This window comes from Salvelinus namaycush, chromosome 33 (assembly GCF_016432855.1).
Source record: "Salvelinus namaycush isolate Seneca chromosome 33, SaNama_1.0, whole genome shotgun sequence".
Lineage (NCBI taxonomy): Eukaryota > Metazoa > Chordata > Actinopteri > Salmoniformes > Salmonidae > Salvelinus > Salvelinus namaycush.
Window position 1 is genome coordinate 36,887,892 of NC_052339.1, and position 13,408 is coordinate 36,901,299.

The 13,408-nt window shown below is 41.7% G+C and overlaps 1 protein-coding gene across 1 annotated transcript in view; it reads right to left on the reverse strand.

Annotated features, from left to right (window-relative positions):
* LOC120027937 (NK-tumor recognition protein-like) overlaps positions 1-8,801 on the reverse strand; it is a 20,058-nt gene extending 11,257 nt beyond the window's left edge. The window contains exons 1-2 of the mRNA XM_038973030.1: positions 8,331-8,801; positions 4,741-4,785 (exon numbers count right to left, since the gene is read on the reverse strand). Coding sequence (XP_038828958.1) covers positions 4,741-4,785; positions 8,331-8,358 — 73 coding nt within the window. The 5' untranslated portion in view covers positions 8,359-8,801. The remainder of the gene's footprint in view (positions 1-4,740; positions 4,786-8,330) is intronic.
* Positions 8,802-13,408: the final 4,607 nt, after the last annotated feature.

The following is a 13,408-nucleotide window of genomic DNA, read 5'->3' on the forward strand; positions in this document are numbered from 1 at the left end:
GAGACACTGTGGCCCCATCCGATGATAATCCCGGACAGGGCCAAACAGGAAGGATATAACCCCACCCACTTTGCCAAAGCACAGCCCCCGCACCACTAGAGGGATATCTTCAACCACCAACTTACCATCCTGAGACAAGGCCGAGTATTACCCAAAAAGATCTCCCCCACGGCATAACCCAAGGGGGGGCGCCAACCCGGACAGGAAGATCACGTCAGTGACTCAACCCACTCAAGGGATGGCATGGAAGAGCACCAGTAAGCCAGTGACTCAGCCCCTGTAATAGGGTTAGAGGCAGAGAATCCCAGTGGAGAGAGGGGAATGCATTTCAATTAACAGGTGTGCCTTCTTAAAAGTTAATGTGGAATTTAATGCGTTCGAGCCAATCAGTTGTGTTGTGACAAGGTAGGGGGGTATACAGAAGATAGCCCTATTTGGTAAAAAACCAAGTCCATATTATGGCAAGAACAGCTCAAATAAGCAAAGAGTAACGACAGGCCATCATTATTTTAAGACATGAAGGTCAGTCAATCTGGAAAATTTAAAGAACTTTGAAAGTTTCTTCAAGTGCAGTCGCAAAGACCATCAAGCGTTATGATGAAACTGGCTCTCATGAGGACCGCCACAGGAATGGAAGACCCAGAGTTACCTCTGCTGCAGAGGATAAGTTCATTAGTTATCCGCCTCAGAAATTGCAGACAAAATAAACACTTCACAGAGGTCCATTGCTCGTGTTTCTTGGCAAAAGCAAGTCTCTTCTTCTTATTGGTGTCCTTAAGTGGTTTCTTTGCAGACCACATGTCTGCAAAATTGCCAAAAAGCAATTTTATGGGCTTTCCTCTGACAACACCTATTGTATAGGTCCTGGATGGCAGGAAGCTTGGCCCAAGTTATGTACTGGGCCGTTCGCACAACCCTCTGTAGCGATGTCGAGCTGTTACCACACCAGGCGGTGATGCAACCGGTCAGGATGCTCTCGATGGTGCAGCTGTAGAACCTTATAAGGATCTGGGGACCCATGCCAAATCTTTTCATTCTCCTGAGGGGGAATAGGTTTTGTCGTGCCCTCTTCACGACTGTCTTGGTGTGTTTGGACCATGATACGTCGTTAGTGATGTGGACACCAAGGAACTTGAAACTCTTGGTCCGCTCCACTACAGCCCCGTCGATGTGAATGGGAGCCTGTTCGGCCCGCCTTTTCCTGTAGTCCACGATCATCTCCTTTGTCTTGCTCACATTGAGGGAGAGGTTGTTGTCCTGGCACCACACTGCCAGTTCTATGACCTCCTCCCTAAAGGCTGTCTCATCGTTGTCGGTGCTTAGGCCTACAACTGTTCAGTTGTATCAGCAAACTTAATGATGGTGTTGGAGTCGTGTTGGCCACGCAGTCATGGGTGAACAGGGAATACAGGAGGGGACTAAGTACACACCCTTGAGGGGTCCCAGTGTTAAGGATCAGCGTGGCAGACGTTTTGTTGCCTACCCTTACCAACTGGGGACGGCACGTCAGGAAGTCCAGGATCCAGTTGCAGAGGGAGGTGTTTAGTCCCATAGTCCTGAGCTTAGTGATGAGCTTCGTGGGCACTATGGTGTTGACTGCTGAGCTGTAGTCAATGAACAGCATATTCTCACATATGTGTTCCTTTTGTCCAGATGAGAAAGGACAGTGTGGAGTGTGATTGAGATTGAGTCATCTGTGGATCTGTTGGGGCGGTATGCGAATTGGAGTGGGTTTAGGGTGTGCGGGAGGATGCTGTTGATGTGAGCCATGACCAGCCTTTCAAAGCACTTCATGGCTACCGACGTGAGTGCCAAGAGGCGGTAATCATTTAGGCAGGTTACCTTCACTTCCTTGGGCACAGGGACGATGGTGGTCTGCTTGAAACATGTAGGTATTACAGACTCGGTCAGGGAGAGGTTGAAAATGTCAGTGAAGACACTTGACAGTTGGTCCACGCATGCTTTGAGTACAAGTCCTGGTAATCCGTCTGGCCCAGCGGCTTGGTGAATGTTGACCTGTTTAAAGGTTTAGTTCACATCGGCTACCGAGAGCGTTATCTCACAGTCATCCAGAATAGCTGGAGCTCTCGTGCATGCTTCAGTGTTGCTTGCCTCGAAGCGAGCATAAAAGGCCTTTACTTCATCTGGTAGGCTCGCATCACTGGGTAGCTCGCGTCTGGGCTTCCCTTTGTAGTCCATAATAGTTTTCAAGCCCTGCCACATCCGACGAGCGTCAGAGCCGGTGTAGTAGGATTCAATCTTAATCCTGTATTGACGCTTTGCTTGTTTGATGGTTCGTCTGAGGGCATTGTGGGATTTCTTATAAGCGTCCGGATTAGCCTCCCGTTCCTTGAAAGCGGCAGCTCTAGCCTTTAGCTCGATGCGGATGTTGCCTGTAATCCATGGCTTCTGGTTGGGATATGTACGTACAGTCACTGTGGGGACAACATTATCGATGCACTTATTGATGAAGCCGATGACTGAGGTGGTGTATTCCTCAATGTCATTGGATGAATACCGGAACATATTCCAGTCTGTTTTAGCAAAACAGTCCTGTAGTGTAGCATCTGCGTCATCTGACCTCTTCTGTATTGAGCGAGTCACTGGTACTTCCTGCTTTAGTTTTTGCTTGTAAGCAGGAATCAGGAGGATAGAATTATGGTCAGATTTGCCAAATGGAGGGAGAGGGAGAGCTTTGTATGCATCTCTGTGTGTGGAGTAAAGGTGGTCTAGGATATTTTTTACCAAAAATTTGGTAAAACTGATTTAAGTTTGCCTGCATTGAAGTCCGCGGCCACTAGGAGCACCGCTTCTGGGTGAGAATTTTCTTCTTTGCTTATGGCCTTATAGAGTTGGTTGAGCACGGCCTTAGTGCCAGCTTCACTTTGTGGTGGTAAATAGACGGCTATGAATAATACAGATAAACTCTCTTGGTAGATAGTGTGGTCTACAGCTTATCATAAGGTACTCTACCTCAGGCGAGCAATACCTAGATACTTCTTTAATATTAGACATCGCGCACCAACTGTTATTGACAAAAAGACACACACCCCCACCCCTCGTCTTACCAGAGGTAGCGACTCTGTTCTGCCGATGCATGGAACATCCCGCCAGCTCTATATTGTCCGTTTCTTCGTTCAGCCACGTCTCGGTGAAACATAAGTTGTTGCAGTTTTTAATGACCCGTTGGTAGGATAATCGTAATATTAGGTCATCAATTTTGTTTTCTAACGATTGCACGTTAGCAAGAAGAATGGAAGGCAGTGGGAGTTTGCTCGCTCTCCTCCAGATTCTCAGAAGGATCCGCGATTTGCATCCCAGTGTTTTTAATTCAACCAAAAAGGCGTGGATCTGGGCCAGTTAAAGCAGGATATCCTTCTCGTCGGACTCGTTAAAGGAAAAAGTTCTTCCAGTTCGTGGTGAGTAATCGCTTTTTCTGATGTCCAGAAGTTCTATTCGGTCATAAGAGACGGTAGCAGCAACATTATGTACACAATAAGCTAAAAAATAAGTTCCATAAAACACAAACAAAATTAAATTGCACAATTGGTTGGGAGAATGTAAAACGTCAACCATGGTCTTCGGCGCCATCTTTCATCTCTCCAGCAGAGGTAACTCTGGGTCTTCTTTTCCTGTGGCGGTCCTCATGAGAGACAGTTTCATCAGAGCACTTGATGATTTTTGCGACTGAACTTAAAGAAATGTTCAAAGTTCTTGAAATTTTCCCCATTGACTGACCATGTCTTAAAGTAATGATGGACTGTCGTTTTCTCTTTGCTTATTTGAGCTGTTCTTGCCATAATATGGATGTGGTCTTTTACCAAATAGGGCCACCTTCTGTATACCACCCCTACCTTGTCACAACACCACTGATTGGCTGAAATGCATTAAGGAGGAAAGAAATTCCACAAATTAACTTTTAACAAGGCATATCTGTTAATTGAAATGCATTCCAGGTGACTATCTCAAGAATCTGGTTGAGAGAATGTGCAAAGCTGTCATCAAGGCAAAGGGTGGCTACTTTCAAGAACTTCAAATATAAAATAGATTTTGATTTGTTTAACACTTTCTGGTTACTACATGATTCTATGTGTTACTTCATAGTTTTAAATGTCTTCACTATTATTCTACAGTGTAGAAAATAGTACGATTAAGAAAAAACCTGGAATGAGTAGGTGTGTCCAAACTTTTGACTGGTACCATCTATATATACAGTATATATCAAATCCCGCAACACACCTGGACCCTCGTTGTGGGTTTGGGAACCACTGGGCTAGCTGACTGACTGACTGACAGACAGGCTGGCTGACTGACCTAGGCAGACATCTTGTATAGAGCTGGGGAAGGTGGAGTGGTACAGGTTGACATTGTGTTACTGAGCTGAGGACAGTCTCTTACCTTCTCATTTTGCAAAAGACCACACTCTATAAATAAAAGAATATGTTGAACATTTTAGGCAGGAAGATTGGAGCTTGAAATAAAGAAAATAGATTAGCGTCTCCATGCTGAATCACAAAGCTTAACTACTAGCTACGTTGACTAGATGGAAGGCAATACAACAAAGAGTTAACAGCACAACTTAAAACTGGCAGCTCACCACTAGTTACCTATCTGTCTGTCCATGCAACTACAGGCATGCAGTCGTAGTCTCTAAGATAGAGGTGCACAGCAGCATATTATTTTTATGAATTAAAAGGGACATTACGGTATTATATCCGATTAATAGATCCTACTCCTTACCTTCAAAGTAGCCTCCATATATGGATTCCCCTCCTCTTCCATTGCCTGCCAGGAGGTTAAAGAGTCAGTAAACGCTTCCAACATGGCACAGGACAGTGAGAATGTATGGAAATCACTAGGGCATCAGACATTTATAAACTACCGTTCAAAAGTTTGGGGTCACTTAAAAATGTCCTTGTTTTTTTTAAAGAAAGGCAACAAAAAAAATTGCCCATTAAAATAACATCAAATTGATCAGAAATACAGTGTAGACATTGTTAATGGTGTAAATGACTATTGTAGCTGGAAACGGCTGATTTTTTTATGGAATATCTACATAGGCGTACAGAGGGCCATTATCAGCAACCATCACTCCTCCCAGTGAAGAGGCGACTCCGGGATGCTGGCCTTCTAGGCAGAGTTGCAAAGAAAAGCCATATCTCAGACTGGCCAAAAAAACAAACAGATTAAGATGGACAAAATAACACAGACACTGGACAGAGGAACTTTGCCTAGAAGGCCAGCATCCCAGAGTCGCCTCTTCACTGTTGAGACTGGTGTTTTGCAGGTACTATTTAATGAAGCTGTCATTTGAGGGCTTGTGAGGCATCTGTTTCTCAAACTAGACACTCTAATGTACTTGTCCTCTTGGTCAGTTGTGCACCGGGGCCTCCCACTCCTCTTTCTATTCTGGTTAGAGCCAGTTTGCGCTGTTCTGTGACGGAAGTAGTACACAGTGTTGTACGAGATCTTCAGTTTCTTGTCAATTTCTCATATGGAATAGCCTTAGTTTCTCAGAACAAGAATAGACTGACGAGTTTCAGAAGGTCTTCGTTTCTGGCCATTTTGAGCCTGTAATCGAACCCACAAATGCTAATGCTCCAGATACTCAACTAGTCTAAAGAAGGCCAGATTTATTGCTTCTTTAATTAGAACAGTTTTCAGCTGGTCTAACATAATTGCAAAAGGGTTTTCAAATGATCAATTAGTCTTTTAAAATGATAAACATGGATTAGCTAACACAACGTGCCATTGGAACACAGGAGTGATGGTTGCTGATAATGGCCCTCTGTACCCCTATGTAGATATTCCATTAAAAATCTGCTTTTTCCAGCTACAATAGTCATTTACAACATTAACAATGTCTACACTGTATTTCTGATCAAGTTGATGTTATTTTAATAGACAAAAAAACGTGTTTTTCTTTCACACAAACACACTACTGGTCAACAATTTTACAACACCTACTCATTCAAGGGTTTTTCTTTATTTTCTACATTGTAGAATAATAGTGAAGACATCAAAACTATTAAAACTAAAACTAACACTTTTTTGGTTTCTACATGATTCCATATGTGTTATTTCATAGTTTTGATGTCTTCACTATTATTCTACAATGTAGAAACCAGTACAAATAAAGAAAAACCCTTGAATGAGTAGGTGTCAAAACTTTTGACTGGTACTGTATGTATATTACACAATATATTGTGTAGGTTTACCCTATGAAGATGTAATATATTGTGTAGGTTTACCCTATGAAGATGTAATATATTGTGTAGGTTTACCCTATGAAGATGTAATATATTGTGTAGGTTTACCCTATGAAGATGTAATATATGGTGTAGGTTTACCCTATGAAGATGTAATATATTGTGTAGGTTTACCCTATGAAGATGTAATATAGTGTGTAGGTTTACCCTATGAAGATGTAATATATTGTGTAGGTTTACCCTATGAAGATGTAATATATTGTGTAGGTTTACCCTATGAAGATGTAATATATTGTGTAGGTTTACCCTATGAAGATGTAATATATTGTGTAGGGTTACCCTATGAAGATGTAATATATTGTGTAGGTTTACCCTATGAAGATGTAATATATTGTGTAGGTTTACCCTATGAAGATGTAATATATTGTGTAGGTTTACCCTATGAAGATGTAATATATTGTGTAGGTTTACCCTATGAAGATGTAATATATTGTGTAGGTTTACCCTATGAAGATGTAATATAGTGTGTAGGTTTACCCTATGAAGATGTAATATATTGTGTAGGTTTACCCTATGAAGATGTAATATATTGTGTAGGGTTACCCTATGAAGATGTAATATATTGTGTAGGTTTACCCTATGAAGATGTAATATATTGTGTAGGTTTACCCTATGAAGATGTAATATATTGTGTAGGTTTACCCTATGAAGATGTAATATATTGTGTAGGGTTACCCTATGAAGATGTAATATATTGTGTAGGTTTACCCTATGAAGATGTAATATATTGTGTAGGTTTACCCTATGAAGATGTAATATATTGTGTAGGTTTACCCTATGAAGATGTAATATATTGTGTAGGTTTACCCTATGAAGATGTAATATAGTGTGTAGGTTTACCCTATGAAGATGTAATATATTGTGTAGGTTTACCCTATGAAGATGTAATATATTGTGTAGGGTTACCCTATGAAGATGTAATATATTGTGTAGGTTTACCCTATGAAGATGTAATATATTGTGTAGGTTTACCCTATGAAGATGTAATATAGTGTGTAGGTTTACCCTATGAAGATGTAATATATTGTGTAGGTTTACCCTATGAAGATGTAATATAGTGTGTAGGTTTACCCTATGAAGATGTAATATATTGTGTAGGTTTACCCTATGAAGATGTAATATATTGTGTAGGTTTACCCTATGAAGATGTAATATATTGTGTAGGTTTACCCTATGAAGATGTAATATATTGTGTAGGGTTACCCTATGAAGATGTAATATATTGTGTAGGGTTACCCTATGAAGATGTAATATATTGTGTAGGGTTACCCTATGAAGATGTAATATATTGTGTAGGTTTACCCTATGAAGATGTAATATATTGTGTAGGGTTACCCTATGAAGATGTAATATATTGTGTAGGTTTACCCTATGAAGATGTAATATATTGTGTAGGTTTACCCTATGAAGATGTAATATATTGTGTAGGTTTACCCTATGAAGATGTAATATATTGTGTAGGGTTACCCTATGAAGATGTAATATATTGTGTAGGGTTACCCTATGAAGATGTAATATATTGTGTAGGTTTACCCTATGAAGATGTAATATATTGTGTAGGTTTACCCTATGAAGATGTAATATATTGTGTAGGTTTACCCTATGAAGATGTAATATATTGTGTAGGTTTACCCTATGAATATGTAATATATTGTGTAGGGTTACCCTATGAAGATGTAATATATTGTGTAGGGTTACCCTATGAAGATGTAATATATTGTGTAGGTTTACCCTATGAAGATGTAATATATTGTGTAGGTTTACCCTATGAAGATGTAATATATTGTGTAGGTTTACCCTATGAAGATGTAATATATTGTGTAGGTTTACCCTATGAAGATGTAATATATGGTGTAGGGTTACCCTATGAAGATGTAATATATTGTGTAGGTTTACCCTATGAAGATGTAATATATTGTGTAGGGTTACCCTATGAAGATGTAATATATTGTGTAGGGTTACCCTATGAAGATGTAATATATTGTGTAGGTTTACCCTATGAAGATGTAATATATTGTGTAGGTTTACCCTATGAAGATGTAATATATTGTGTAGGTTTACCCTCGGTGAAGTCTCCTCCCTGTATCATGAAGTTCTTTACAACTCTGTGAAACGTGGAGCCTTTAAAACACAGCTTTTTCCCTGTGCTTTTCCCAGTTCCTCTCTCACCTGTAAAAACACAGTTACAGAATTAACTAAATTAATGTGTTTCAAGTTGTGCTAGTCGTATGTACAGGATACACATGGTACACACCGTCCAACCAAATGCTTACTGCAGGTTCCTTCTCCACAATATCAACAATAAGACATCATAAAATATAAGAATAGCAACAAAGTAAATGGCTCAGCAGAATAGAATACATGTTTTAGTATAATACAGGAAGACACCATTTATAGTCCAATATTTTATACTTCCAACACGTCTCATGTCCTTTTGGGGAAAGGGGGATTGGGGAGCAAGTTTCAATTGTGCAGTATTTAGCAATCACAATAAGAGTCTGGTAGCAGCAGTTGAGATGTGTGTGTAGCATGTGTGTGTGTGTATCGTGTGTGTGTGTGTGTGTAGCGTGTGTGTGTGTAGCGTGTGTGTGTGTGTGTGTGTGTGTGTGTGTGGATCAAGGTTATTATTTTAAACTAAAACAATTACTTTTTTTTGTAAACTGAAATAAAACAAACCTGTTAATAAAAGTATCATTTTAAAACCCTCCCCTTATTATCTTAAAAACCCTAACTATTATCTTAGACTCCAAAACTAACTCAAATAAAAACCATCATGAATTACATTAGGTGTTACTTTTCTCTCTCTCCATTTTGGGCAAAATCAACAAAAAAAGGTTTTAAATTATGTTTAAGGTTTTTTTCCTAATAGGTTTTTCAAGCCTCAATCTGGGGGGGGCCACATTGGGATTAATAGGGTTTTCAAGCCTCAATCTGGGGGGGGTCACATTGGGATTAATAGGGTTTTCAAGCCTCAATCTGGGGGGGCCACATTGGGATTAATAGGGTTTTCAAGCCTCAATCTGGGGGGGGCCACATTGGGATTAATAGGGTTTTCAAGCCTCAATCTGGGGGGGGCCACATTGGGATTAATAGGGTTTTCAAGCCTCAATCTGGGGGGGGTCACATTGGGATTAATAGGGTTTTCAAGCCTCAATCTGGGGGGGCCACATTGGGATTAATAGGGTTTTCAAGCCTCAATCTGGGGGGGCCACATTGGGATTAATAGGGTTTTCAAGCCTCAATCTGGGGGGGGGGGGGGGGGGCACATTGGGATTAATAGGGTTTTCAAGCCTCAATCTGGGGGGGGCCACATTGGGATTAATAGGGTTTTCAAGCCTCAATCTGGGGGGGGGGGGGGGGGGGGCACATTGGGATTAATAGGGTTTTCAAGCCTCAATCTGGGGGGGGCCACATTGGGATTAATAGGGTTTTCAAGCCTCAATCTGGGGGGGGGCCACATTGGGATTAATAGGGTTTTCAAGCCTCAATCTGGGGGGGGGGCACATTGGGATTAATAGGGTTTTCAAGCCTCAATCTGGGGGGGGGGGGGGCACATTGGGATTAATAGGGTTTTCAAGCCTCAATCTGGGGGGGGGGGTCACATTGGGATTGACTTAAACTTAAAAGGTAGACTCAGCGAAATGGCGTTTCCACGAGCAGCACTGCAGATATTGGTCACTGGCCTACAACACAATATCCCATGTCAATTTCTTGTTTCACAAATTAATAAAAAATGAAAAGGTGAAATGTCTTCAGGCAACAAGTATTCAACCCCTTTGCTACTGCCTAAATAAGTTCAGGAGTAAACATTTACTTAACAAGTCACATAATAAATTGCATGGACTGTGTGCAATAATAGTATTTAACATGATTTTTGAATGACTACCGCATCGCTTTACAACACACACACAATTATCTGTACGGTCCCTCAGTCGAGCAGTGAATTTCAAACACAGATTCAACAACAAAGACCAAGGAGGTTTTCCAATGCCTCGCAAAGAAGGACCCCTATTGGTAGAAGGGTAAAAAAAAAGATAAATGAAAGACATTGAATCCATCTTTGAGCATGTTGAAGTTATTAATTACACGTTGGATGGTGTATCAATACACCCAGTCACTAGAAAGATACAGGGGTCTAACTCAGTTGCCGGAGAGGAAGGAAAGCGCTCCTGGATTTTCACTGAGGCCAATAGTGACTTTAAAACAGTTAAAGGAGTTTAATGGCTGTGATAGGAGAAAACTGAAGCCTGGTCAACAACATTGTAATTTCTCCACAATTCTAACCTATACACGTGATTAGCAAATGTTATTGTAGGTGTAGCGAAATGCTGCAGTCGACAAGGTTATTCTGGCTCTGTATGAGTCCTGGGTTAGAGATACTTCCAGACGCCTTGCTATCTCATGATGGCAAGAACCGGTCAGGATGTCTCAATGTTTGCAGCTGTAGAACCTTTTGAGGATCTCAGGACCCATGCCAAATCTTTTCAGTCTCCTGAGGGGGAATATGTTTTGTCGTGCCCTCTTCACGACTGTCTTGGTGCGCTTGGACAATGTTTGTTTGTTGGTGATGTGGACACCAAGGAACTTGAAGCTCTCAGCCTGCTCCACTACACCCCTGCTTATGAGAATGGGGGCTTGCTTGGTCCTCCTGTTCTTGTAGTCCACAATCATCTCCTTTGAGTGAGTCTAGTGTTTCTGGGATAATGTTGAAGTTGTGAGCCATGACCAGCCTTTATGGCTACAGATGTGAGTGCTATGGGTCGTAGTGCGTTATACAGGCAGGTATACCTTAGTGTTCTTGGCACAGGGGACTATGGTGTGTCTGCTTGAAACATGGTGGTATTACAGAGACCAAGGACAGGGAGAGGTTGAAAATGTAGTGAAAAGACTTGCCAGTTGGTCAGCGCATGCTCGGAGTACACGTCCTGGGAATTCGTTGGCCGTTGGCCTTGTGATGTTGACCTGTTTAAAGGTCTTACTCACATCGGCTGGGCGACAGCGTGGTACAAAGGTCAGTCATGCCGGAACAGTCTGATGTTTTACTGACATGCAGTATTCGTTACTTGTGTGCGAAGTGACTAATCAATGTGAAAGTAATTTAGCTCATCTGGGGGCTCGTGTCACTGGGCAGCTCTCGGCTGTGCTTCCCTTTTGTAGTCTGTAATGGCCCTGCCACATTTGATGAGCGTCGGAGCCGATGTAGTAGATTAGATCTTAGTCCTGTATTGATGCTTCATCTGACCACATTTTTATTGAATGAGTCACTGGTGCTTCCTGCTGTAATGTTTGCTTGAAAGCAGGAATCAGGAGGATATAATTATGGTCAGATTTGCCAAATGGAGGGTGAGGGAGAGCTTTGTACGTGTCTCTGTGTGTGGAGTAAAGGTGGTTGAGTTTTCTTTTAACATGCTGGTGGAAATTTGGTAAAACTGATTTAAGTTTCCCTGCATTAAAGTCCCCGGCCACTAGGAGTGCCGCCTCTGGAAGAGCGGTTTCTTGTTTGCTTATGGCGGTATACAGCTCATTGAGTACGGTCTTAGTGCCAGCATCGCTCTGTGGTGGTATGTAGACAGCCACAGTGGCAAGAAAAAGTATGTGAACCCTTTGGAATTACCTGGATTTCTGCATAAATTGGTAATAAAATTTGAACTGAACTTTATCTAAGTCTCAATAATAGACACAGTATGCTTAAACTAATAACCCCCTAATTATTATATTTTTCTTGTCTATATTGAATACATTTTTATTTTTTATTTCACCTTTATTTAACCAGGTAGTTCTAACAAGTTCTCATTTACAACTGCGACCTGGCCAAGATAAAGCAAAGCAATTCGACAAATACAACAACACAGAGTTACACATGGAGTAAAACAAACATAGTCAATAATACAGTAGAAAAATAAGTCTATATACAACGAGAGCAAATGAGGTGAGATAAGGGAGGTAAAGGCAAAAAAAAAAAAAAGGCCATGGTGGCGAAGGAAAATACAATATAGGCAAGTAAAAACACTGGAATGGTAGATTTGCAGTGGAAGAATGTGCAAAGTAGGATAGAAATAATGGGGTGCAAAGGAGGCAGAATAAATAAATCAATGGGGGAGAGGTAGTGTTTGGGCTAAGTTTACAGATGGGCTATGTACAGGTGCCAGTTAATCTGTGAGCTGCTACTGAAAGCTGGTGCTTAAAGCTAGTGAGGGAGATAAGTGTTTCCAATTTCAGAGATTTTTGTAGTTCGTTCCAGGCAGCAGAGGTAGGGTATCTCAAAACATGCCTTCGACTTAGGCTAGGCTATGCATGCTACCTGGCAAAAGAGTAGGTCATAGATCCAAGATAAGAAGTGACTGTTGAACCAATGCTGGATGCGCTCCTTGTCACGGTAGTAGTGAAAACGGACGATAAACACTCTAGGCTTGGAGTTGTCGTCTCCGCCCGCTGGAGGGGGGCCAACGCGGTGGGCTCTATCCAGCTTTGTGGGTGATGAAACGATGGCCGGACCCAGCACCTTCACAAAGAATTCTGACATGAACTTAACCGAGTCCCCACCTTCACGTTTCTCTGGTATACCAACTAAATGGCGAGAATGAGATTCCAGGACGTCGGTCAATCAGCTTTTGGTTTTTCGGAGCTCAGACGGGTGACTGTTTTCTCAAGGGCTACTATGCTGTAGTCACACAGGTCATGTTCAAAGCCATCAATTTGGCGGCCTTGTTCATCCGTAGCGGCTCTGTCACCATCCAGGACGGAGGAGAAGGGGGCCAGAGCAGCATCGATGGCAGTTTTGAGCTGATAGGGCTAGTAGCTGTAATTTCCCGAGACCAGAACTGTACGGAGGTTCGATAAGATCAGTGGGGAGTGTGACCGCATGAGACTCTAACGGTTGGCCTGGAGCCGGTACCATTCACGTTTGCCATCGCGGTTGAAACGTTACAGGTCTTCTGCTCCTCGGCTTCTTCTCCATTCACATGCTGACCGGGAAACATATTTCCCTATTTTAATCAGTCCATTTTGAATTTGTGGTAAAGCTGTCGGGATTTGGCAAGGAATGTACACTAAGTATGTGGACACCTTGTCTCATTACAAAATCATGGATATTAATATGGAGTTGGTCCCCCCTTTGCTGCTATAACAGCCTCCACTCT